Below are 27678 nucleotides of genomic sequence, written 5' to 3' on the forward strand. Positions count from 1 at the left end.
CAGACATAGCATAACAGAATAGTAAACCAGACAATTAAATAATGCAATATATACAGAGTAAAAATATTGTTTAAATGAATGTACAGATGTTATTTACAAGTGTGCAGTTTACAAATGTAGCATTGGATTCTATGTATAAATGTGCCAGTTATGATGGACAATGTATAGTTATGAATATTTTAATTGTTCAAATATAGACTGCGAGAAAAAAAGATTTTGTGCCTGGCTGTTCTGGTGGACGGTGCTCTGTAGCGCTGACCAGAGGGCAACAGTGAAGAGAGAGTGGGCTGGGTGTGAGGGGTCGAACGAGATTTTCTTAGCCCTTTTCCCCCACTGTGGATGAGTGAAGATCTTGGAGATTGAGCAGTTGGACACATATAATCCTCTCAGCAGCCCTGACTGTCCGCTGTAGAATCTTGATGTCTTATTTGGTAGCTGAATCAAACCAGACAGTTATAGGTGTACACAGGACAGACTCTATGATGACCGAGTAGAATTTTTTTCAGCAGCTCCTGTGGCAGGTGGAATTTCCTAATTCCTCAACCTCTGCTGAGCCTTTTTAGCAATGGAGTCAATGTTATTGTTCCACTTCAGGTCCTAAGAGATGGTGGTACCCAGAAACTTGAATGGCTCCACTGTTGTTACAGTGCTGTTTATGATGGTGAGTGGGGGGAGTGCTGGGGGATTTTTCCTGAAGTCCACGATCATCTCCACTGTTTTGAGCGTGTTGAGCTCCAGGTTGTGATGGCTACACCAGACAGCCAGCTCTTCAGTACTTTTTGTGCTCTTTAGTGTTTAGTGCTTGTAATTATTATAACATATTAACATCAATTAGCATTGAGAAAAAAAAACACACACTAACCTTTAGTTGTTATAAAAGTATCCAAATTGTTGTAATTTACAGGCAGTTATTATATTTATTTTGTTTTTTATAAAAGAGTTTGTTTCAGTTTTTAATTTTTACCTTGTTGAGACATTTGTTTATCATTATTGCAGATCTTGTCGGTTCTGGGGTTGAGTCAGCGTGTACCAAGGACTAATCTGATCTCATCTTATACGCAAATCAAAATTACATCAGTGCATACATGCAACAGTTCTAACTAATTCTTTAAAACTCCTTTAACCAAAGCAACAGCAGACATGATTTGTTTATACTATTTAATGACTATTTTAATACTACATAAACTGTTAATTTCCTGTATGTGCTATGCGAAGTTATGGTTATGCTTATAAATCATTCATAATGCCAAACAAGTGTGATGTACAAAACATTTTATTTGTCAGTATCAAAACATATCACAAAGATTGTAAAAAATATACCATATGAAATATATTAATTTAGTAAATAAATATCACATATTGATACAGTCTCCTGGAAGTCACTCCAATTTTATAGGTTGTGGATCTTGCAGGACTGCCAAAATTACACACACATGAGGTATTTCGTGTTTGTTTACAAGACAAAACAAACATCTTGGTAGGCTGGTTAAACGTCTGAAAGGCACAGAGGCCCTTAAAAAGAGCCATGTTTCACTTTCATTGTCCGAAGGCAGAAGGTCTTGCCATAGAAAATAAATACATTCATTATTCACAAAAAAAGAGAAGAAAAGAAAAAAAAGAGGGGACATTCAGTCAGGTTAGCACCTTAAAGTCTGACAACTTGCAGCCACTTCAGATTGTGTGTATGATAAACAAAGATTAAGAGAGTCAAGAAATAAAGATTACTCTTCCTGAGAAAACAGAAGGCCCGATGATTATCAGTTGCAAGGCTCAAATTGTGGTGACTGCAGCAAACAGACAACAAACATTCACACTCTGATGAATGCCCATTCTCTTCAGTTCAATCAACATTGAGTGTTTTCAAAACAAAGGCAGCCCTGGTGAACAATCTGGACCAGCCACCTATTCCTAACCAGAACTGCATGAAGATATAGTTTAGGAGCAAGAGTCCTGCTATAAAAAATACTACAGTAATCAGTGAATCAACAAGACACGAGGCCAGCCCGTGGTTGTAACTCTGATGGTTGTGTTATAATCTTTTAGACAAGCAGAGTCAATGTGACCTCCAATTACAAGACATTTTAAAAATGACCAGGATGTCTCCATCAACAGTATCAGAATAATGAAGTCTATTTAGCAGGTTGGTGAAGGGGTGATGGGACTATGATGGGACAAAAAGGACAATGGACTGGCACCAGCATGGACAGGAATGGAGACAGGAAAGTTGAAAACAGTGCCACTCTTGCTTAGTGCTGGACTGCTCGCCTCCGACGAGCAGGTGGATGTGGCGAGCACCTGTGACTCGAACTGCAGCAGCTGGCCCATGAAGCTGAAGTTGGGTGAGATGATACTGCGGCGCTGTTTGACGAACTCGAAAGCCTCGTCCAACTTGACGCGATTGGTACGCATGAGGTAGGCCAGACAGATGGTGGCTGAGCGCGAGATGCCCGCCTGGCAGTGCACAAAGACACGGCCACCTTTGTTTTTCACAGAGTCTGCACAAAAGCAAGACAAGAGGTCAGTATAAATAAGAACAATTTCAACAAAGTTTGCATTTGCACATATCGTACATGGACATGACCTGGTTGGACATAATTCAACCCTGATCTGAAAATGGCAAACAAGAGCTCTTTCCTAGTCTCAGCTGCCACGTTCCAATTTCAATTGCAAATTTCAGCCTAATGGGGGTAGAGTCATCTTATTACTAAAACAGGAAGAGGAAAAAGGGGCTAAGAGTGGGTGATGGGGTAACACTCCTTCTGTGACGGGTCCGAATACACAATAGGGGTGAACCCCCCCCTGCTTGGGGAATTGATCTTGGAGGAAGGCAAGCTCAGCAGCAGAGAAACCCGCTTTTGTTTGTGCGAAACAAAAGCAGACAGGAATGCTAAGTTGCCCCCTAAAAGGCAGATTAGGCCACGGCCTGCTGCTTTCCATGAAAAGGCAGCACCTCTTTAAATAAGATGAGAGGGGATGATGTAAGCATTGTGACTGTCAAGCGTGGTCTATCCAGCTGGTCGTTTCGGAGGGAACTTTTGAAAATTCGAATTGAGGAAAGGGGGAGGGTTCGTGTTTGCCTGCCAACGTCTGTATACTCTAACATCTGCTCTCCTGACAAAGACTGAGAAATCACAAGGAATAAGGGAAATAGTTAAGGGAAAAGTTCTCACCAATAAATTCAATCGCCACATTAAACCAGGAGCTAATGTCCGCTTTGTGGTTGTCTTCGACTGGAATGCTCTTGTACTGATAATGGTCCTCAAAATGATTCGGGCAGTTGGAGGAGACGTTGATGAGTGCTGTGATGCCCAACATGTCCAGCATATCTTTACGGGAAGCATGGTAAGCGCTTCCAAGGTATAGAAAAGGTAGAATTTCAACTGGGCCACCCTGAAGGATGGAGAAAAACAACTCATTAGAAAAGGAATGAATGTTAGGAATGTTGTTGAAGTATCACGTATGAAGGGAAAACCTTACCTGATCGTAGAGAGGAGTGGTGCAGTTGTTGCAGCCTGATTCTGCACTTCCCGGGGGGCAGTTGGGGCTCAGGGACAGACTCAAGCCTTGTGGTGGTGGAGCTTTGGTACACATTTCAGGGAACTCGGATGAAAACGTCTCGAAGCCACCTAAGAGTGGAACAACACGGGGAATTAGATGTTTGATTACACCGTTTACAAGTACTAACAAGAACCAGCGGCTCTCCTGACACAACACGACAACAGCTGAAGTAAACACACTGGGTGTCAGGAGCGAGTTCCCCATACAAGGACACTGGACCATAAATAACCCCAGAAGCCACACGAACGTTCTGGTTACCTTTCAGGAAAAACACGTCCACTCCGCGGGGGTTGTTACGACTCAAAGCGGTCACGGCCAGCATCAGTGTCCCGTCGTTCTTCACCTGTTTGAAGTCTACACTCCGATCATCGAGCAGAACCACAGTCCGGTACTCTCCGGAGAGCAGTCTGCTCCGCGTGTCCTCATTGGGAACAATGTGTTCTAGCCCGAGTCCTCCGCGCGCTCTGCGCCGCATTATGGCGCTGAAGCGCACGTTTGTCGAGCCGGAAATGTGAGAAGAGCTGAAGGAGAAGAACGAGCGGCAGTCCAGAACAAGACAGCCGGCTCCAGTTCCCTCCAAAAGCGCCCGCAGAGAGCCGCAGTCGATGTTCGTGATCTCCATTATGACCATAGTAGGACGACGCGCAGGACGGGACAAATCTAAATACATAAAGTACGAGCAGGAAATAGATCCGTACACACAAAAAAAATAAGTGTAATTAGATTCTCTAATACGATTCCCGAATGAAGTAGTAAGATCTTCTAAAAAAAAATATCTCGTTGTTTTCCTTTTCTTTTCTTTTCTTTTCTTCAAAGTTCAATTCACGTTTCCGGTACGTTGTTTCTTTCTGCTCTCCAGGCGAAAAGACGCTCTTTTATAGGAGCCTCTACCAAGCCACGCCCACCCCGCCACGCCCCGCACTGTATGACAAATGGCCAGCACGCAACAGAACGTACGTCATGTTCAGAACAACGGGCAGCAACCAAACCCTCCTGACTAAGAGTCTGACAAAGAACAGGAAAGATCATGTCCATCATTATACTTATTTTTCTTCTTCTTCTTCTTCTTCTTCTTCCCTTCTTCTTCTTCTTCGTTTTTTCTTCTTCTTCTCTTGTTCTTCTTCTTCTTCTTTTCTTCTTCTCTTCTTCTTCTTCTTGTTATTACTGTTGTTGTTATTGTGAACAACTTCTTCTTCTCTTCTTCTTCTTCTTCTTATTATTATTATTATTATTGTATTATTATTGTTGTTATTGTGAACAACTTCTTCTTCTTCTTCTACTACTTCTTTTCTTCCTCTTCTTCTTCTTCTTCTTCTTCTTCCTCTTATTATTATTACTATTATTATTATTATTATTATTATTATTATTATTATTATTGTTATTATTGTATTATTATTGTTGTTTTTGTGAACAACTTCTCTTCTTCTTCTTCTTCTTCTACTACTTCTTCTTCTTCTTCTTCTTCTTCTTCTTCTTCCTCTTATTATTATTATTATTATTATTATTATTATTATTATTGTTGTTATTATTGTATTATTATTGTTGTTTTTGTGAACAACTTCTCTTATTCTTCTTCTTCTTCTACTACTTATTTTTCTTCTTCTTCTTCTTCTTTTATTATTGTATTATTGTTACTGTGAACGACAACAACAATAATAATACGTATTTCAAAAAGAAGACAGACAATCTAATCATTGTCTCTCAATACTGCCATAATCAAATCAATAAAGAGACTAGAAGATAATCACAATGATATATTTTGTTACATTTCCATAAACTTATACTTACAATAGTAGTAGTAGTAGTAGTAGTAGTAGTAGTAGTAGTAGTAGTAGTAGTAGTAGTATGAACATCATCAGCAATAATAATAAGTTTAAAATTTAAACCAGGAAACACCAAGCACCTAGTACCTGTACCTAGTACCTTTTTGCACAATTATTATTTACATTCATTTACAATTATTCACTAATACTTGCATTACTTGCACTAGTGGAACTTTAACACTGGTTCTAGCCACTCTAACTCTGGACTGGACTAGCACAGCGTCACTTTATACCATTTCAATTTTATATTTTTATATATGCCAGCACATGGACACTTTATTGACAATAACAATCATACTGTGTCACTTTAATCTGTACTTCAGTCTATATCTGTCATACACACCCATCCATCCTTCCTGTTTAGTTTGTGTATATATATATATATATATATATATATATATATATATATATATATATATATATATATTATATGATGATGATGATGATGATGATTATTATTATTATTATTATTATTATTATTATTATTATCATAAACAACACCAGCAATAATAATACGTATTCCAAAAGCAAACCACACATTTTGATTGTTGTCTCCTCATACTGCTTGATGCTGCTCTATTCATTTGAGGAATTTTCCAAATTTTCCATGATGTTATTGTTTATATTCTCCTCCTTGTTCTGAGGAATAACAAGGTAATTAGGCTAGTGAATACCTGTCACGGCACTCATAAAAGTTTATACTTTGTTTTTATTGTACAGGTCTATGCAGTGTGTAATGTGGCGAGAGCAAAGGCTAACCATAAAAGTTAATCACTGTATAGAAACTGGAGGTCTGGTAAATTTCCACCAGTAGAAAACACCTCGCAGGTTCAGCTGCATGGGATCACAGCACATATTTGCTTCGATACATTTTGGCCTTCAAGGGACTAAAAAAAAATGCTGAAGATAGAAGGCAATCATGTATGGGTACTTCAAGGTGTTGGTAGTTCAATTTGCACAGACAAGTGCAACAAGTGACTTGGCAACTTGACAACTTGACAGACAAGTATTGTCGGTTATGCAATGTTTCTAAAAACAATACTGGCAGATTTGCATTTTGTTTTTGTTGTGTAAAACTATCATGACCTTGTCATGTTGCCATGGCTGTGGTTACAATAGATTGTGTTGATTTTGTTCTCTTTGAGCTATATGTTATTTCTGGATTAGGCAATGATCAAACCTATGTAGTTTTGTTTCAAATTTACTAAATACCATCATCATCCTATTAGCACTCTAAATAATCTATGACTGAACAATATGGTATTTTCTGAACTTAGAAAAGTTCATATACAGGACAATTATAGTATTTTTGCTAAAATAAACATTTATAAAAGTTTCTTTTTTCCGTTCTAACCGGTACGCTGTTATGAAATGTTTATCTTATTTCCTGTTTCAGAGCCTCAGTGCGCATGCTGAAATGAAAGTAGGACATCACAGTACAGTGTCTGACGTCAGCACTGCATTTCTGGTGCCTGAGTCAGGAAGTTGGACCTGTAGGGTGCCGCTTGGAGCACTTTGAGCATTGTGTGACCTTAACAGAGAAAGAAACAAAAAGTAACACAGGGAAAGCTTGCCATGAGTGAGAAATGCACCAACATCTGTCCGCAGTACTGCATTTTACTGTCCATACCACACTGGGATGAGTCAAGAATGAAATGCAAACCATGAGAAGGGAACATTACTCATTGGAATGTGTGAGTGTATAGGGGCAGTGGTGGTATCGAAAACACAATGTACTGTACCTAGATTTACTGTAAGAAAAAAATTTCAGTGAGGAGGAGTGGATGATGAACCAATTTTGTAACATTTCAGGGAAGTTATTCCCTGAATATTTTGGAGAATTTTTACATTAATTTGCAATGTCATTTCAATGGTCAATTTTTTTATTTTATTTTAATTCCATCAATAAAAACCTTTAAAAAGCTTCCCTCACCCTTCATGACTGTGTCCCTGTACTAAATTACTATACTAGGTCCTGCTTGGTGAAGACTATGACAAAAATGATAACACTCTTCTGTGATGAAGAAACCTATGATCTGTAGGTGAAACACTTGGACATACTGTATCTTTAATTATGTGAGTCATCCATCTGGCAGTAATTGCACAAACTCACACTTGTTTTCTGTTTCCCATGGTTTTTGCTCTCAGTATTAAAGGGAACTGAAAGAGTGGTATATGCAATAGGTTTCCTAAATTTAGTATTAGTGCAGACACTTACTGACATGTTTGTCAGGGTTACTGTCATTAGTCTGGGGAAACTACATGGTATATCCTTTATTTCTTTACTAGTTTTTACTGTGTTGACTGTAATACTTTCTGTGAAGTTTTGGTCTAAAACCTGGGCCACTTTGAATGTCCAGTTTGTGCAATATGTTGACCACCTAAAATTATTCCATTAAAATTTAGAAATCTAGACATAGAAGGTCAACAAATTATTCATTATATTAAATAATTAATTGAAAAAACTATGTATGGCGCTCGGAACATAAAAAAGGGCAAATCTTTCATTGTCGTTAGGAATGTTCTGTACTTTTATCTGAAACTCTACCACAGGGATGAAAGAGATTCAAAGTGTCAGAGACCTGTAAATAATCTGGTCCAATGGGTTTCAGTGGATTTAGAAAAGTAGTTTCTCCACAACCTCTCCTAGTAATATTCATTCACCTTGAAATAAACATAAATGTAATTACCGGTATCTTAGACTATTGTACTTAATTATAATTTTCTTAACACAACATATATATTTCATCAATATATTGTAGCTATTTAGATTCAGAAATTGAGTTATTTTTCTTTGTTTCTGTTTGGTTCTTCTCATGTGAATTATAAGAAAATACAGCATAGCACATTAACAGCATCCCTTCTCTGAATAATCTGATCAATTGTGTGAAATTTGATTTAAAACTTCGTATGCTTACTTAACTACTTGGAAATGTCTACCAACTAAAACAGACAATAATTGTAAGTGCTAAATGGCCAGAATTAACAAACACTGTAAGCAAATGCGACTCGAGTAAAGGTAAACATGCCAAAGTGAAATTAACATTGATTCAGAAGCACTGTCATTCATAGATGAAAGTGATACATTGATATTTGATTTGTTTCTTAAACACAACTCATTACAACCATGAAAACAGCAAGCTCATGACAAAAGTATGAATTTGGTTACTGCTTCCCTAACAAGTTATAATTACGATTTATAGTATGCACTCCTCATTTCCCTCAGAATTTAACTAATTTACCTAATGGTTTGATTATAAATAATTAGAAAACAACCCCTTAAGTAAATATAACTTAAAAAAAAAAAAACTCAACAAGACAATTTTTAAATTAACTTCTCTTAGGCAGAACATTTTTAGCAACAGTTTATGGCCTAAAGTTAGTTAACGGCTCCCCAATTACACCCTTATGTGCTTGTTGAACTTCCTATTCCAGACTTATTTGCCCTTTTGTTGTTATGATGATATGATGATTTTAAAGTGTGACTATAAGATTTTTTGTTAATTTAGAAACAAGAGCATTAGTGAGGTCTGACATTGATATAGGCCTGAGGTGCAGTGGGCATTCTAGTTCATTCCAATGGTGTTCAGTGGGGTTGAAGTCACAACTCAGGATACTAATTTTTGGCACACCTACTTTGGCAAACTGTGTTTTTATGGAGATGGCTTTGTGCACAGAGGCCTTGCCATGCTGGAACAGGTCTAATGAAGGTAAACTGTTATGTTACAGCATACAAAGACATTCAATGCAGTTGCAGGTCTCCAACTTTGTGTCAACAGTTTGGGGAAGGTCCAAATTGTTGTGTGATTGTCAGGAGTCTGGAAACCTTTGGTCATTTAAGACTTGTTTACAAGAGTAAGGTAAAATTTTACCTTATTGTAATCTGAGTAATAATGATAAATTGTAATAAATTGTAGCATGTAGTATGAAATGTGTCGGATTCAAAAATACATTAATAACTTTATATAAGTATAGAATATACTAAGTGTTGCTCAGTGACCTGCAGTGAGGTCAAGAGGCAGTGAGGCACTGGACAGACAGAGCCAGATTTATTACACGTAATATTAGAATATTAGGCAAATATATCCTAAACAGATGAAATGATAAAATCCTCAATAACTTGGTTTGATTTTGTAGCGTTATTTGGGAGCTCAGTGACCCTCGCAGTCCATCATTTTTCGGCAGGGGTAATAGCTTCCTCGAATAGTACTTTTTAAATTGCAGTTTTCTGGAAAAAAACAAGCCTAAATATCTTTTTTACAGATATGTGAAATAAGTTGTAGACTATGGAAGGTGATGAGATGCAAATAGCAGGTCTGCAAAGGGTACATTGGTACAGCTGTGATTTTGCTCTTAAAACAATAAGAAGGGTAGAGAAATGACATTTATATGATAGGTTATGGAGAAAAATCTTTGTTTAAAAAAATGATTTCACATTTTTTAGTTTATTGCAATAGAACAGATGAGACACTGCGTCTAATGACTGCTGTCTCTCCTGACTGCATGTATCTGGTGTTGCCTCATGTTTCTTATAAAATGTGTTATTGTATTATATAAACTATTATATACTTTTATATAATGGCTTAGTACAGCAAAAACAGTAAGTCTCAGATTACTAGACATTAAAATTACAGCCCTGGTTTAAATGGTAAAGGAAAGACAGCTGCAGACAAACAGCGCTCTGAAAGGTCGCATTCCAAATGACTCATCATTATTGATGTTGTCACTTTCTAGACTATTGTTGCACGTTCACTGTAGTGCACTATTGTAGGGAGAAAGCAGCCGTTTGAGATACAGCCTCAATCGCGGGCCCCAATCCGCCATTGGGACAGCGGAAACAGAATCATCCCCCACGCTTTACACCTACCAATAGAATTGTGCAAAGCGTCCTTACGGCACGTCATTTCCGCTGAGTTCACCCGCTAAGGGTTGAAGCAAAGGGGGCTCGGAGTTGTAAATCTGTTACACGTTTGAATAATTTCTTTTTTCCCCCGTTTTTTTAATATTAAAACTTGCAGACACCATGACTTTCGATGTGCGGAGGTGAGTAGAATCCTGAGGGTCTCTAAAGCGTTCAGTGAGACGTGTTTGGTTTGTATGCTGTGCAGAAATGAAGCTCGGCCCCCGGGAGCTGTGGCTCGATGCCACTAGTGATTTAAAACAATGAAACGCTTTTAAAGGTCGAGTGGTTACTGTAGACGTGTAAAAAAAAAAAAACTCCTTCTACCTGGATAACACACTCTTATCAACCTTGATCACACACATCCAGTTTATCTTCTAATCCTAAATGAGCTCCCAAAGGGGCTACATATTCTCAAATAGTGGAAGATTTGCGCAATGTATACACACACACACACACACACACACACACACACACACACACACACACACAAAGAGCAGATATTGAAAGCAATAACACACATTCAAGACTGCACATCTTTATTTATTTTTGAATCTGTGATAAACAAAAATAAACATACCCCAGTGCAGACCTGTACAAATAATAACCCTGTAGTTAAATGTTAGACTTTAAAAAGCAGCTCAGGAAAAGGACACTTTATAAATGGATATATGTATAACATGTAGCAATGCGTAATATGCACAGTTGCAGTTTTGTTTCCTACATCGCAAAGTATGAAACACGTGTCAGAGTGCAGTGATGTATCCTGGATAAAGATTGCATTATTCAGGTGACTCTTATGTACTTTGGTTCAGTTACATGGGTCCACTGATTCATTGAAAAGATTACACACACTCATCTGGTAACTCTGGTCAGGGTTAGTTCAGTGTTTACGATGTTGAATTTCTGAGGTAAAGGTTTTTGAGTTTATTTCCCAGCACTACCATGGATTGCTCATGAGCAAGGCCCTTAACCCATAGTCTCTCAGTTTATATAAAAGAGATCATACAAATTCACTCTCTTTAAAAGTGTTTGCAAAATGGCGTATTTGTAAAAGTTGGGATGAATATAAGAATATCCCCATATAGTGTTTTGATGTGATCATAATGATTATATCAGTAGAGTTGTAATAATCTGATGGGTTTTTTTTAGATCAGTTCTGGTTAGTTTTTGGTTAATCTGGCTGATTTCTTATAAAATACACCATTTATTGAGAACCCATAATCACTCTGACAAAACTAACTGTCAACTAAAACGGTACACGGTTAATTAAAACGTGTTTATTGACTCTTAAGATTATCTGATTTCTTTAAAAACAACTGCACTTTCTAAGCATTGTGCAGAAGAAGCGTTGGAATTTGTGTGTAAATAGGAACAATTGTTTTTTGACACTGTTATTAGTGGAGTTTTGTATCTCTGGTACCAGTCTCTAACAAGTAAAAGAATATCAAAGGCATTATGTGTGAATATTTGAGAAATATATGTATTAGTAGATGATATTGCATCCTTACAGACAATTAAGTTTTTTGTTGTATTTTATAAAAAATTAGGTTTTGAGATCAAAGATAAATATGAAGAATTTTTTGGATTTCAGGTTTTATTTCTCTGAATATACATTGTTCATAAAGCATAAAACCTCAAACTTATTTTATCAGGCCATTTAAAATTTTAAAGTGAGCAAAAATATAAGTACAGACATCTTGAAATAAATGAAAGTAAATGTCTCTCACTATGTAGTTGAATATCCCTTGAAAATATTGGCTAATCTTTTAGCATCGGCAGACTTAATTCAGAAGTCTACAAAAAATTACACAGAAATCCATCCAATTCAATGCACTTCGTCATACAGCAAGACAGTGACCTAAAACACACTGGCAACATAACAAGGCACTTCATTAAAGGGAGTCAATTACCAGACTTTAACCCAATTGAGTAGCACTTCACTTCCTGAAGGGGAGACTGAAGTAAGAAACTTCCCAAAACAAGCTAAAAGAAGCTGTGGTACAAGTCTGAAAAAGTCAAGTTTATTTTTATAGCGCTTTTCACAATGGACATTGTCTCAAAGCAGCTTTAGAGAAAAAATCATCACAAAAGAATGCAACTGTTTGGTGATGTCGATGTATCGCTGGCCCTTGATGCTATGGGTGCATTTAATTATGAGTAAATAATTTGCAGCAAATTATTAACTAATTTAAATTAAGATTATTGATTATTTTTGTAACATATGTACTGATGAACATATACTGTAGAGAGCAAGTTAAAATATTGCACCCCAAGGAATGTAAACCTACAGAAGCCAATACACTGGAACTAGTTTATTATGCACAGGACACATAATATATGTTGCATCCTTTACAACTCCTTTACAAATGATACAAATTCAATGCAAGTAAATAATGCAGTGATCTTTTGAAATACTTTAAATCTAGGTAAATGTGAAACACAGAGCATTGAATAATGTACCTACATTATTGTGTATATATATATATATATATATATATATATATATATATATATATAATAATGTACCTGAATAATTTGACCTTGGTTAAAATCTTATAATTATTAGCATAATAAGTCTTAACCTGTGTGGGCGTTTATTAGAACCACAATTTTATATGGCAATGCAGTGCCAACTGCTTTTTTGACAAATTGACAAAAGTTCAATGACATTGTGCTGAGTAAAAGAAAAAAACAACAACAAAAGCATCATGCTTATCATCTTGTTGATATGAATGTCGTTTTGCAGCAAGATGCTTTTAAAGTTTTCATGCTACTAGAGAGATGCTTTGAAATTTTTCATTGAGTAATATTTAGTATTTATTCTTGGTTTTGCCTCATAGTCTCAATCTGATGATGTATCCTCACCATTGTTTTAACATCATTTAACATTAAAAAAATATTTTTTGTAGCTATAAGCTATATCTTTGGCTCCCTGGTGGTCTAGTGGTTAGGATGCGACGCTCTCACCGCTGCAGCCTGGGTTCAATCCACGGTCAGGGAACCAACCCCAGCCACTCTTAGTGCCGGTCCCAAGCCCGGATAAATGGGGTGGGTTGCGTAAGGAAGGGCATCCAGTGTAAAAACATATGCCAAATCAGACATGCGGAGGATCCACTGTGGCGACCCCTAACGGGAGAAGCCGAAAGAAAGTTTATAAGCTATATCTTTGGCAATTTTCTTTAAGACCAGTAGTGACAGTAACTGGAAATTGTTCTGGCTGCAAGCTTTATGGTAATGAACTAACACTATCATGTTACTATTTATAGTCATGATGTACACAAGGACTTGCATGGCACATGCTCTGCAGAGATGCAAAAAAAGGAAAGGATGATATTATGTTGTTGTTTGTAATGAGATGTTAATTCAGCAGTTTTAAAGGAGTCTCTGCAATTTGTTTATACTCTTTCATTAGAAAAAAATCCACTTCAGTAACTGCACTTTACTTTGTGTCAGTGTACAACACACACTCCCTATTATGGATTATTTTTGATTGCAGCAAGACCTGTCATGCTTTATTGTTTACCCATCACCCACAGCTTTAGTTTCACATCAGGTTTTCTACCAGCTGGAGATGTAAACAGAGCGTGGATGTGAAGCAGACCCATATGGAATGTTAGCTTTGTGGCCAAAACGCATAAAGACCCGTTTGCAGAGTCTGGTTGGAGCAGCATTTTTATGTTAATATTAAACGTAAACACTCCGACTTTTTTTGTGTGTGAACCCTAGCACAATGAAGTGTGGTGATCGATGTGGGAGTATTTGTTAGCTGACTGTGTACATACCGATGAATTATAAGTGAACCCGGGTTTAAAAACAAAAGGACATCTATTTTATGGTTTTTCCATGAAATTATGTTTTCATACTGAAATGTTATTTTGTGTAGTCACTGAAAAGTCTGCGCATTACATTTCTGTCATGTTTCTGGAGCCCCCACCCCCTCACCCCAACTTATACTGTGCTGTTGATACATGTTAAGATTTCGCAACTAAACCATTTTTAAGGACATTGTGTAGTCTTCCACTTTCGAGCTGTAACACAGGAAATGAAAAGCAGTCTTCACTTTAAGCAGTATAGGTTAATGTAAACATGCTGTTCGTTTAGAACAGAATGTGCTATTTTACAATGGTCATGGTTTTCTGTTACAGTGTCAACAAGCGAGCTACAGTATGACTCACTAACAATCCGGTTCTGAGGGGGGAAAAAAAAAGTCCTCAGCTGGAATGACTTTCAGGAGCAAACAGAAAGATAGGCTTTAGGAGAAAGAATATGCAGTGCCCAGGATTTAGCCACAAACAAATGTAAATTTCATGAAAAGGCATTTTCCATGATGGAACAAGCGCACAACTCCTTAATGACCTTTGAGCGAATGCAGTCATATATCCTACTGACTCAGGCAAGCTAATTCAAGGAAACTGCCAATTTGCAGCAGTATAAATGGAACAAAGTTAATGGAGGTTGATTAATCAGTGATGTGCTGATGTGTACACCATACACAAGCTGGGATTTGTGTGGAAAATGATTATTAACCTTATAAAATTAGGTGCACGTGTGTTTCGGGTGCTTTTTCTGGAAGAACAGCTCGATGCTAGACTTCGGGTGATGTTACCATAGAAAAACTCTGTTGTTGGTTGGGAAACCCCTTCCCACCCATTTATCTGTCAGTTATGTGTATTTTAGCGAAAGGTTAGAGGCAGTTTGTATGCATTCTTGGATAGAATAATAACATTTCAGTCAAATTTATGCAAACAGGTGTTCCTCAATCAAATAAGTAAATAAGTCATTTGAGCAAGTTGTAAAATCTGTACTTGATTTGGAAAATAATGGGTGTGACAAATTTCATAAAATATCATCAACCTTAAAGGAAGTGAGCTTTAGACATGAGTCTCTTGCTATGAACTGTTTTGTCAAGAATGCACTCTATTCTGTGAGCTCAGGAGGTGGAGTAAGACAAAGGCACGTCACATATTGGACATTTGATACAGCTGGTCACCTTCTCCACTCCCCCTTCGATTGCATCAGATATGATGTTCACATCCAAGCGCTTGGAAGAAATGCACCCAGATGGTTGTGTTTTCGCAGTGATGATGTGAGCAAGGGCCAGGCCAAAAGCTGCGACACAGGGAAACGATTTGAACACCGAAAAAGGCCTGAAATAGTTTGTCTGTGCAGAGGAACGGCTGGAGAGAGCTCCTATAAAAGGCAATGCTCAGGCTGTTTCTACAAGGAGAGGTAGTTTTAACCATATGCTGACAACTGGGATAGAATCTCATGCACATTCATATGAAAAAATGATCTTTTATTCAGTTGTTTAATTGAAATAAAAGCAGGGCAAATATTTTTGTTAGCCCTAAGATACCTCAGTATTTACTGAAAATTATAAAGGTTTAGTATTTCCTAATTGCCATGTGGTTATATATAATCATATAATCTGTTCATCCAGTTTTAAACGGTCACTTCTGAACATCTCGGGTGTTTTTGAATTGTTTTTTTCCTTAGCCTTCTCAAGACAGTGCAGTTTTGGCTTTGCTTGAACACCATACACATTCTTTTTGACAGAACTGTATCTAACAAATAGTGTTTTGTTGAAGCATTTAAACTACTCTGAAAATAAAGATTTTTCAAATACATTTCCTTCATTAAAAATATATATATATTAAATTAAATGTTTAGACTAGCATAAAGTTGAAAAGTAAGCAACTGCTGCTGTTGCAGACAATACAGTTTGCCTGAAAAGGAAATCTGAGGAAGTCTAAAGAACCACATACATACCGCTTATTGTAAAAGGTAATTTTCTTTTTTTTTTTTTTTTGACCGATTAAAAAAAAAATAAAAGTTTTAGAAAGTCGGATTTCAGCTTCATGCACAAACACATGATAATTCAGACAATTTCTGTTTTTAAATGTGTAGAAATGTCAACGTGTAAAACCCAATTTCTTATTGAGATTATAAAAATATTATTTTTTTCCCTCACTTTCATGTTTTCATCAGTTTTTGCAAAGTAGACAGTTACTAATTCATATCTGTTCCAGCAGAACAAATCAACCACCTATCATCTATTTACTGTTTAAGACTTGCCCATAAGTATGTCTGAAATAAGCTTCGTGAGGATTGGTGGGCAGATGTGATTGTTTACTTCCTTTTAGGTGTGACTCAGCCAGGCCTGACAGCATTCCCTTTGACCCTACTCACACTATTATGTGAACATAGCACAGGAAAAATGTACATTTCTGTAATAGGAAATCAAGCCAAAGTCTGGAGCATAGAGGAAGAGGTGTGATGTTAAGGCGCCAAAGGCGATCAGCGTCTGAGGTTTTCTTGGCCTCCTGCCATTGTTAACATTCTTGAGGCTTTTAACTATCTGGGAACAGAATGTGCCTTCCCGTGTGTACTGAGCTTTACACGTTTACCTTTTTTTTTTCTCTACTTTTCCACTTGCTTCCTCTGACTATTCTTCCTTCCTTCTAACTTCTTTCACTTCCTTCCAGGTTTGATATCTACAGGAAGGTGCCCAAAGACCTCACCCAGCCCACATACACTGGAGCCTTCAGTAAGTAGTGTTTACAACGTTCTTATCAGCTAATACACAGCTCTGTCCAGGATTTTGTTCCCCATGGCCCTATTTCACTAATCTCACCACCTTTAGAACTGATTGATCAATTGCGGCACTCTTTTGCCCTAATCTGTATGTTGTCAACATTCGAGTATTTTAACTGCTTCCTCACTGATTGCTCATTGTTTTAGTCCTTATGACACAGCAGCCCCATTGAGTTGCACAAGCATGGGCCTCACCCTTTGACTCAAGTTATATTACCTACTTCAATGGCATTCCCCTTTGCATTCCTTAGGCCTTTGTTATAAATTGTTAGCCTTAAGGTGGATTACCTCATCTTTAGTCATATTAATTATCAGAGTAATAGTACCCGTGTAATCCATTGCCCAGGAAGTATAAATATTTAATTTATCTACCAGTTTTTCAGCCTGAAGGTGTCATGTGCTCATGACGTGATACTACAAACTATTAAAAGTCTTTAAAGGCATTATTCTGCTGGGAGAGCTGACAGACATGTCAAATCCAGAGTGTATCATCTAGTGTCTCAGAGTAAATACTTTTAAGAATTAGATTAAAATCTAGTGATTTGTTAATTACATAAATAACATTTTTAATCCTTTCTAAATAAAGGTAACCATCATATTCTCAGTACTTCAATTCATGGTGTATTTGTCATTGTGACACTCCCTACTGTTTAGCTAAACATTAGCTTGTATAAACTGCAAGGGACCGCAACACCCAAAGAATGACGTGGCTGCCATGAAGTCATGTGACTCTCTGACTCCTTAGTGACTATCTCTATGTAAATAAGGCCCTCAACCTGCTTACTCAAGCTGTTTTTTTTTCTCTCTCTCAATGTTGTTTTTTTTTTATTTGATCACATAGATTCTGACGTTTACAGGAAGTGTGGCAGCCAAACCACATACAGCTTTGCTCGCTTCTAGGGTGATGCAATGACGTAATTTCACAGTTCTATCTCGACTGTGTTTTTACATCAGTTAAATATGGTTGAAAACGTGTTTCATATCGAAAACAAGTTAAGCGTTAAGGGGAAAAAACCCAAGATCTTCCAAAATTTAAATACAGAATGAAATGGGGAAAAGGCTAAAGGGAAACTTGGCTAAAATCATTATATCACCTGCCAAAGGTATCATACATATATATATTTTTTTATTTATTTTTATTTTTATTTTTTTTTGCACTTTATGACATATGGTGAATTATGTCACTATATCACTAATTATTATTTGTATTATTTTTATGGAATCCTATTTTTTTATGTTTTCTCCTTAAAATTTAATAATCTAATCTGGAAATTAAAAAGTACTATGCTTTGGATAAAAGTGTAAAAAAAAATTGGAAATGAAAACCCTTTGGGAACTGAGCTGAGCATCATACATTGGGTTGCTTTATGTTATATTTACAGTAAATCAGTTCCAATTGTTGATTGCAAAACCGAAACCGTGATGCGTAAGTACATGTTCCTAACATTAGTTTTCCTTCCCACAGTCTCGATCTGCTGCTGTGTCTTCATGCTCTTCCTCTTCCTCTCCGAGTTGACTGGTTTCATAGCCACAGAAATGTATGTATTGTCACTGTTTTCTCCAAGCTAACAAGTGACGGTTAAAGCGCTAAGGGACAAGATGTTACCGCTATGTATGAGTCACCCATTTCACCATAACACGAGCCTGATAAACAACCTCTCTAAATATTTACATATCAATTGAAGATGCTAATGCATATATAATGGAATATCAAATTCTCTCTTTCTCTCTCCCTCTCTCTCCCTCTCTCTCTCTCTCTCTCTCTCTCTCTCTCTCTCATATATATTATAATATATTTATATATATATATATATATATATATATATATATATATATGTGTGTGTGTGTGTGTGTGTGTGTGTGTGTGTGTGTGTGTGTGTGTGTGTGTGTGTGTGTGTGTATATATATATATATATATATATATATATATATATATATATAAATATTAATTATTGGGTGTATGCTTACTTTTATTATTAGATATAGATGCACGCGCACACACATACAGAACGAATTTGAGGTTATAGCTTCTCGTGAGTCAGAGTAAGATTTCACACAGGATATGTTGTCTGCCTTTTCTTAACGTTCTTTGCTACGCCTGGGTGTGGGGAAAGAAGGAAATGGGTGCACACTGTTGAGCAGTTGTGTATTGTTTGTGTGCGCGTGCGTGCGTTTATTCTTTTTAAGCTAAATATTTTTTTCATCCGATAACGATTTTACAAAAACAACACAAAAACATTTGTGAAAACAGAAAATTACAAGATAATAAGTGAGGAAAAAATTTTTTTGTAGCTTGTCATGTTACTGCAGGGATATCAAATTGACATTCTACCCCAGTCACATTAGCATTTTTGTCAGACTCTGAAGACAACACCAATAGCTTAGATAAATTACATGACATAAATTACATTAGTAAATTTCTGTGGAAAAGCAGGCCTAACATTAACATGCACTAGGTGAGAACACTTATTATACTGATTAAAGTTAGTTTGATGACAAGTAAAGCTGTGAAGAGAAACAGGATTAACCATTTGTGATCATTTACGTGACCAGATAAATGCACTGAAATACAAATGTGAGAGACTATGAAATGGCTGCCTAATACAGAAGAAAATTAGATCAGGATTTAAAGACTTTGTCATTTCCGCCAATTATTAACGACTTATTTGTAATCTATTTAAAGTGGAACTCATATTTAAGATATTTTATGGCCGCATTTTTAAGACAAGAAAACCTGGGCAGATTGTTTGCTTTTATAGCTGTCTTATATTCACCTCAAATACATGAGAATGTCATGCTCAGCTATTCTTTTTTTTCTTTGTAAATAGGCCATGCGTTTCTGAATCGTTCTAGATGTCAATGCGACTTGCACGAAAGCAGAAACTTTTACATTTTGTCCTGCTTTTCAGCATCATAAGATTTGAAAGATCTGCTCAAGTTCTGGATGCTGTAGAAATGTTAAGTAGATACTATGAGCTATTTAAATATGAATAATTTCTGGTTATGTATTGGTTGAAAAAAATAACAGACATATTTGCCCATGTTCCAGAGAAGTCCTCTGTCTTGAAAACTGGTGCTGTCAGCTTTAATTCTGACACTTAATGCTCTTTGCTTATTGCAAAATAATCTTTTCTTATTGCGAAAGAATTATCTTTAGAAAAGTTAAGTTTAAAGCTTAAAAGCTTCATTATATCAATATATTGATTAAATATGTGGTCTTAAAAGACAAGTGAGATTTGAATACAGTTGCTGCTGTTATCAGTGTGGCTGTCAAAAATTAATGAAGACCTTCTGACAAATCGGATTTGTGAATACAACAGCCTTTTGATGATAATATTAAGATACCGATCTTATTATTGTTAGCGATTATAATAATGTAGCTATGTGACCTGTTTCCTTTTCTACAGTGTAAATGAGCTGTATGTGGATGACCCTGATAAAGACAGTGGAGGGAAGATTGAAGTGAGTTTAAACATCAGTTTGCCAAACTTACACTGTGATTGTGAGTATATACAAAAAGATACAATCATATTCACACATTTTTCCACCTCACTTTTCCTAATCATGAGAGAACATATATATCAACGCAATATTATCTACTGTTTTACTAGTACCAGCGTTTTTAATCTGTATTATCTGTTACTGGTCAAAGAAAGAGTTGTACATATTTGACTAGACCAAGATTTCCTGCACAGCAAGTGATAATTAATTTACCATCATACTGCATGATTTTCCACAATAGTTATCTACTGAACAGCTGAACCCCTTTGTCAGAGGGAGGAAACCTTCCCCATCTCTATGCAAATGTAACGGAAATAGCACTTGCTTTTATGGTAAAGCTATAAAACAGCCATGTTGTCAGTTGCTGATCCTAATGTTATTTGATTATCTGAGGCTGTAGCTTTCTTGATAACAAAAAGATTAGGATTCACTGGTGATTTATGTGTAAAAAGGGACCCTGGATTTAAGAAAAATAGAATCTAAAGTCCTAAAGAATTGAAAAAGGAAAGAAAAAATGTAAAATACTAGCTACTTCATGAAATACCCCTCTTTCAGCGTTTAATTTTAAAATAACTTTTTACAGTTTTTGTATGACTTTTTTCAGTTTGATTTCTATTATTGATCAGTGTTTGGTTCAAATTTACTTTGAGTAACCCTAATATTACTGGTTTGATTTTTGGCATTTTGTATTTTTTATATTTTTAAAGACCCTGTACACCTGCTTTTAGCTCATATTTTTCTGTAAGATGAATATACAATGACTTGTTTGCACTTTACATGCACTTTAAAATACAAAGATTTATTCAGATGGTAAGCTGTAATTAAAAAAAATGTCACACTTTTAAAATGTGACCTGCACATTATGCCAGGATGTTTAATGAAACATCATGGAAATGAACTTTTCCAGTACACACTCACTCACTCATGTTCCTCCAAGTGGTTATAAAAATTAAAAAAAAAAGCTTGTTTGTGCTTAAAGAAGCGAACATGTGATGTCTTTTTGGCCTTTCGGATGAATCATAAGCGCAACAGTCATTTCACAATCCTGACTTTATACACTGTAATGACGTTCTTTCATGCAATGCATTATTCTGACTTAAAGTATTAAATAAAAGGTTGGTTATGTTATATTTTTTTTACAGGTATGAGCTCTAAATTAGGTTTATTTTTTCATGCCTACAGCCTTTTACAAATCACTGGTAGGCTGGATTCATTTTTCTGACATGGTGTCACTTACAGCCCTTGTCTAAGAATTCCAACATCTATTACTTGTAATCGCTTTCAGTAAAGTACATGGAAGATTTTTTAGCAAAGAGTTTATTCCTGTTTTACCTTTAGCTGATTTTTTATTTATTTTTTTCTTCCCTAGAAGTATTCTTTGTAATTCTCCAGATTATTATTATTAATAGATTATTAATACTGAATGTATTTGTTTTGATAAATATCAAAGCATTCATTTGGCTGTTAATCTGTTCGAATAAGCTTTTCCCTCTAGTGACCTTTGCTAATAAGACATCATCTCCAAAAAAAAAAAAGAAAAGGTTTATTTTTGAATGGAAGTGACGTACTGGGTTTTTTCCCCTGCTCATACTTTCTGTACACGATATTGAGCTAGATTTAGTGTTTCGGCACAGATTTGACTGTCCAGTGTTCTGTCAGTCCTGTGAAGAAAGGATAAAAAAAATTGCACCCATGTGGATGTATTATCGAGATGGGTTTAGATTAACATTGGGTGAGGTTTTTTTTTTCCTCTCTCTTCTTGCCTTTAATGAAGTTGATGCAATGGAACCTGCCCTGTTCCACAGAGAGCTTTCATCAAGAGATAGTCAGTCAGTCTTTTCTTAAGTAGCTGCGTGATATTGTATAGGAATCTACCAGTACCAGTGCCAAAGGTCAGCATTACTGTTCCACGTGACCTTCTGACACTTGGTGCAGAGTTAATTGCTAGAGTTGAATAGCAGTTTAACAGATGGGGTCAGTGGTAACTATTTGAAGACGTTGTCTGATGTACTGTTGAGCAGTTAGCTCTCAGTGGGGTCTGTAATTTGATTATTTATGTCATTTGTAAATCACAACCCATTATTACCAAAGTTCTATGTATTTGTGTTTTTGTAGTTATTGCAGATTGATGTAAAGGGTTTAATCTAAAACCCTAATAACAAAGAATAAAATAAAAAATGAATAAAATATAGCTGACCTCCTAAATAATTACTACTTAAACAACAGATGCATTTGTTGAGAAAAAGTTCACGAAGAAGAAATTCTATGTCTGCATCACATTTTCATTATATAATAATGTACACATTTGAATATAAAATAACTGTCCTGAGGAGACATTTTCTTTTTCTTTCAGCTAAACATGTTTGTCTGCCATTTTTTTTTAACCTAAAAAAAGCATTTGAGCTTTTTTAAATTGTCATTTTATGCATTTAATCATTCTAATCTATGTTCCTTTTTCCTCAGTGGTGGGTTTGGACATTCAAGATGAAATGGGAAGACATGAAGTTGGCCACATAGAAAACTCCATGAAGGTGCCACTCAACAATGGTTATGGCTGTCGCTTTGAGGGTGAATTCATTATTAATAAAGTAAGAAACTAACCTGGTTATACTGCATTGTACACCGTTCTACCTCTCAGACTTGCTTTTTTTGCTGTGACCTTAGCAATGTTATGCTTATATTTGTTTTTTAAATGATAATTTAAAAAAAATCCAATAAATTTTTTTTTTTAAAAGAACCCGTCTACTGCATGGCAAATATAAATTTATTAAAAAGGTTTAATTAAAAATTCATAATTCAAAGGGCAAAAACTGGTTACATTTTCTGAAGTGAAACAACTGATTCGAAGGCTGTATCTTACTTTCCTGATAACAAAAACATAATCAGGATTCACTGGTGATTGGTGTAATAGAATAAATCAGATTTTTTATTTTATTTATTTAATAGACTGAACAGCAAAACATGGTATTATCGATGCCAAAATGTGTTTTTGTCCCAGAGGCTTTAATTTACAAACCTATAAAAAGGAAGGAAATAATTGTTTGGATAGCACACTAAATCTTTTATCAGGTTAAGAAAAGCACACAGATCTATTCAGTTTGTAAGTTTGTAAAATATCAGTTTGTCTGCGGGGTTTCTTCACATTCTTTCTTCTCCAGGTCCCCGGAAACTTCCATGTCTCCACACACAGTGCTACGGCACAGCCACCAAACCCCGACATGACTCACATGATTCATAAACTCGCCTTTGGGGACAAGCTGCAGGTCTGTTTTATTTATTTATTTATTTATTTATTTATTTTAAATCTAGTATATAATACAAATTCTTCAGCAGAATCTGACAATTTTATGTGAAATTTGTGTTGCAGGTCCAAAACGTCCAAGGTGCTTTCAATGCACTCGGTGGTGCCAACAGACTGGAGTCTAATGGTATGTTACAAATTTAATGCGAGTGTGTATGGACAGATCTGATTTAATTGCTTACCAAATTAAAACTGCGAGTAGGTTAATGCTATGATTGCAGTTTAGTAATGCTGTAGTGATGTAATAATTCATGTCCCTCCTCATTATTTTTACAAACCACACGGAAATTAAAATGTTTAAAAGGTCAGCAGTGAGAATCATGGAGCATTACGTCAGAGTAATGACAGGGTATGATGAGAACAGACTGCTTAAAAGATTTTTCCATTAATTTTTCCAAAACATCAGGAAGACAGCATGTTAAGACAACTACATTATATGGAATTTAGCTGAATGGAAATAAAGAAACTCCAGAGCAATCGGCATTAACCTGCCTTTTTTTCCACTTTTGTGACATTTTAAGTAGAAACCTAGTGAATGCTTCTAAGTCACTTATGTCACACTAAAAATAGTCATTATTTCTTACATACGTCATTGAAAAATAGTTAAAAATAAGTTGATCTTTCTCTCATATAGTCATCCAAAGTTAATTTTACGGTTTATTATTATTTAAGGCTTTGTGCTAAGGATAAAGTCATTTTCTCTCCTCAGCTCTGGCCTCCCACGATTACATCCTCAAAATTGTTCCCACCGTGTATGAGGACTTGTCAGGAAAGCAGAAGTTCTCCTATCAGTACACCGTGGCCAACAAGGTAAAATAGATATTTTGTCACAGGGTTATATTAATGTCACTGGGTCATATTAATGCAGTGTTCTTGTGCGCTATTATTTCTGAATTACTCACAAAAAAATGAATAATAAACAGATTTAAAAAGTGTTATTTAACATTCTCCAGTTTCAATGCTTTGTAAAATGTATATATTTCCCTATTGTAGTCATCATGAGAGAGAAATGTACAGTACAATTTACATAATTTTTTTTGTCTTGTAAATTTCAGAAGAAAGCAAAAGGTTTATTTTACAGAAGTCTGTTTAATGGATTTAAATTAAATGCAACAATTAATGGATTGTCATTTTGTTTGTCATTACTTAAAAATAAAAATCGCAATCATTGGTGTATTGCTGTGGCATCAGAGAAATAAAACAGGTTGGGGCAGCTTGGAAAATAATCCGCTTTGAGATTGTCAACATTGCATCTACGGGGGGTTTATTATTTTCCTGTAACAGTAAACGCCAACATGTTCGATTTACCTCTTTAATAATGTAATATAAAAAAAGTGATGTAAATCACTTGTAGGCGCAATACTTAAAAAAAAAAAAAATAGGTGCTGGCAGTTTTATGAGTTCTTATAAATGTGGGGAAAGTGTTCGCTCTAGGCCAAATGTTTTGGAAATAAAACAGCTTGAATGTGAAGGTTTAATCACAGGTTTTATTTAGTGTAATCTGTGTGTAATGTCAGAATTTGAAGATCATATCCACTTGCGTACTAAAAAACCCACATCTGTCGGTGTGTGAATGTGTATATATAATTATATAAGAGCAAAAAAAAAACTGAAATCTTTTCTTCGTTCTTTTGTCAGGAATATGTGGCTTACAGTCACACAGGACGCATCATTCCTGCCATTTGGTTCCGTTACGATTTAAGTCCGATCACAGTGAAATACACCGAGAGGAGGCAGCCCCTCTACCGCTTCATCACAACTGTAAGAGATACACACATTTTTCAGTAGTGACACTCTATATATGAGCTCATTCATTCATACATACATACATACATAGAGCTTCTACATTTATTGATCAGTACAGCATTATTTTATTCAATCTCTTAAATGACCGTAATTTTATTTAATCTTGCTGTTTCCTTATCCTCAGATCTGTGCCATCATTGGTGGAACCTTTACAGTAGCTGGCATCATTGACTCCTGTATATTCACAGCTTCTGAGGCATGGAAGAAAATCCAAATCGGCAAGATGTCCTGAGAGCTAATCTCATTTGCTAGACATCTTATTTAATCCCCGCTGACTGAACACACCTGCCCTGGTATTCCACTATTGACTCAGAGTTCCCTTTAAAAAAAACAAATTACATTAAGGCATTTCAAAGCAACTGGTCGGCCAAAAGTTCTCAATATGGCTATTGCACAGGTCAGAGAGTTAAATGTTACCTAGGTTATGAGAATGAAGGTTTAGGTTTTATGATGATGTAATTCTGTATCTTTTTTATAATTATTCTTTATTTGTCTTTTTGCAAATTGTGCAGTTTGAAGTTCTGCGCAGTTTCCTGATGTTCCTATGTGTTTCAGAGTGACATCACAAGTACTGTTTCTTGGTATTCCCTGTATACTCGATGGATATTTGTCGTTATCCAAAACTGGTAACTTATCGTGACTTATCATACTTTTTTACATGGCAGTACGTCCGACAATGTAATAGTGAGATTATTATATTGTATTAAAGATAGGATCCTGCACATCCCCCACGATTTTTAGGTTTCTTTTTACTTGCACAAGTTAAAGTATATAGTGTTAAGCCTACATGAACTGTTGTGGGTTATTTTTTCTATTTTATTTTTTCCTTTTCTTTTGCATAAAATACTAATTGTACAATGTCAAAATCATGTTATTGTTTACTTAGTTACATAAATGGCCTGTTGTGCCTTAAAGTGTTTTAAATTGACAGACCACAGTCGGTGGAGGTGAACCTGGTCTAGATATTTGTTTTTAGATATTTCTAGATCGATTATATTTTGTATCTGTTTTGAAAAAAATTAACCCCCAAGGTTTTATGGATTTTTTTATTTTTTTTTTGTTACCTGTTCAGCCCATGCAGTTTACAGCATTGTATGGTGGATAGTAACTTTATGTAATTTGTTTACTGCCTGTCAACCTGGAACAAGGAAATAACTGATCCCAGCTCTGATTAATAGATAAGTGGGTCGGGCTTTTTTTTTATAATATATAGCAGTGTTTTATAAGTACACACAAAAGCGTAGGTGTATGTGGAAATGGGTTGGAAAATCACAACCACTGTTTTTAAAAAAGAATCAATGCAACCAAACCAATCAACCAAAAAGGTACAAAAAAAAGAAACCCTGCAAGTTGATATACAAAAAAATGGACTATGCTATATGGACTTCTGCCCCTGTGATCGGCCAGTTTTTGTTTATCTTGGTCAAATTGCAAACAACCTTCTAATTATCCCAGTTTTTTTTTTTTGGTTTGCTTGATCAGACCATTGTGTTACTGAAACACTTCACATTCCTTTTAAATTCAGACTATTGTAAAGATTGCAAGAACACGATCAAAAGAAAAAATAAAATTCATCATTTGTTAACACTATTGGCAAAGTCAACAGTCTCTGATTTGCTCTTTTGTTTTATTTGGGTTGTTTTTTTTGTCTGTAATTAAGATCATTAAGCCGATTTAAAAGAAGATAAATTGCTTTATTTTTTCCCATTCTGGGCTGTATTTTGTACAAATAAACAAAAGAAGCGTACACTTCATAACATGATAAATGCATCAGGAGTTAAAATATAATTTTTCTATTTGTGACTGGCGTAATGGTGCCACCCAGTGGCAGCAAAGAGAACATACTGAGAGGTGAAGGAAGTGCAGTAGAGTTCGGATTGTAAGGCAGGTTTGAGCCATGATTGATACGATGATGTCTTTCAGATAATGTTACAAGTTGGATGTTGCAGGGCAAGACGCCTCACTCATGGCCAGCTCCGGCATCGAAAAGAACTCGCTCATGCCTTCTTCGGCAAGCTGGCCATACTCATTGTTGTAGAAGGTCTGGCCACTGAGCTGGCTAAAGAAAATCGGCCGGTGTATGCTGATGCTTGTGCTGTTCTCACTTGAGCCATCAATCAGGTGCTCTGTGCTGTTGCCTGCTGCCTTACTAAAAGACAGGAAAAATCAAATAAAATTACAGTTTAGTGCAT

General features: G+C 35.9%; 3 protein-coding genes across 4 annotated transcripts in view; 1 reads left to right on the forward strand and 2 right to left on the reverse strand.

The window, feature by feature from the left end:
* Window positions 1-1257: 1257 nt before the first annotated feature.
* On the reverse strand, window positions 1258-4412 carry dusp1 (dual specificity phosphatase 1). Its single transcript, XM_046850369.1, has 4 exons — window positions 3817-4412; window positions 3478-3626; window positions 3171-3390; window positions 1258-2495 (listed from the first exon to the last, which is right to left on the reverse strand). The coding sequence occupies exons 1-4, from the start codon at window positions 4226-4228 to the stop codon at window positions 2134-2136; spliced, it is 1143 nt and encodes a 380-aa protein (XP_046706325.1). The 5' UTR covers window positions 4229-4412; the 3' UTR covers window positions 1258-2133.
* Window positions 4413-10268: 5856 nt separating this feature from the next.
* ergic1 (endoplasmic reticulum-golgi intermediate compartment 1) lies at window positions 10269-27076 on the forward strand. Its single transcript, XM_046849240.1, has 10 exons — window positions 10269-10424; window positions 16770-16831; window positions 18344-18416; window positions 20286-20380; window positions 22843-22967; window positions 23538-23642; window positions 23747-23807; window positions 24390-24490; window positions 25319-25441; window positions 25611-27076. Exons 1-10 carry the CDS (start codon window positions 10405-10407, stop codon window positions 25716-25718), a joined length of 873 nt encoding a protein of 290 aa, XP_046705196.1. The 5' UTR covers window positions 10269-10404; the 3' UTR covers window positions 25719-27076.
* An 83-nt stretch (window positions 27077-27159) lies between these two features.
* flt4 (fms related receptor tyrosine kinase 4) overlaps window positions 27160-27678 on the reverse strand; it is a 39311-nt gene continuing 38792 nt past the window's right edge. For both annotated transcript variants that reach the window (XM_046849238.1, XM_046849239.1), the window contains exon 30: window positions 27160-27635. In XM_046849238.1, coding sequence (XP_046705194.1) covers window positions 27416-27635 — 220 coding nt within the window. In that variant the 3' untranslated portion in view covers window positions 27160-27415. The remainder of the gene's footprint in view (window positions 27636-27678) is intronic.

Source organism: Silurus meridionalis, chromosome 5 (genome assembly GCF_014805685.1).
Source record: "Silurus meridionalis isolate SWU-2019-XX chromosome 5, ASM1480568v1, whole genome shotgun sequence".
NCBI lineage: Eukaryota > Metazoa > Chordata > Actinopteri > Siluriformes > Siluridae > Silurus > Silurus meridionalis.

Coding starts and splice junctions, on each gene's coding strand:
- ergic1 (XM_046849240.1), top strand. CDS start 10,405: ATGACTTTCGATGTGCGGAG. Junction 10,425..16,769: donor ATGACTTTCGATGTGCGGAG/GTGAGTAGAATC, acceptor ACTTCCTTCCAG/GTTTGATATCTACAGGAAGG. Junction 23,808..24,389: donor CAACAGACTGGAGTCTAATG/GTATGTTACAAA, acceptor TTCTCTCCTCAG/CTCTGGCCTCCCACGATTAC.
- dusp1 (XM_046850369.1), bottom strand. CDS start 4,228: ATGTATTTAGATTTGTCCCGTCCTGCGCGTCGTCCTACTATGGTCATA. Junction 3,627..3,816: donor GGACGTGTTTTTCCTGAAAG/GTAACCAGAACG, acceptor TTCCACTCTTAG/GTGGCTTCGAGACGTTTTCA. Junction 2,496..3,170: donor TGTGGCGATTGAATTTATTG/GTGAGAACTTTT, acceptor GCTTTTGTGCAG/ACTCTGTGAAAAACAAAGGT.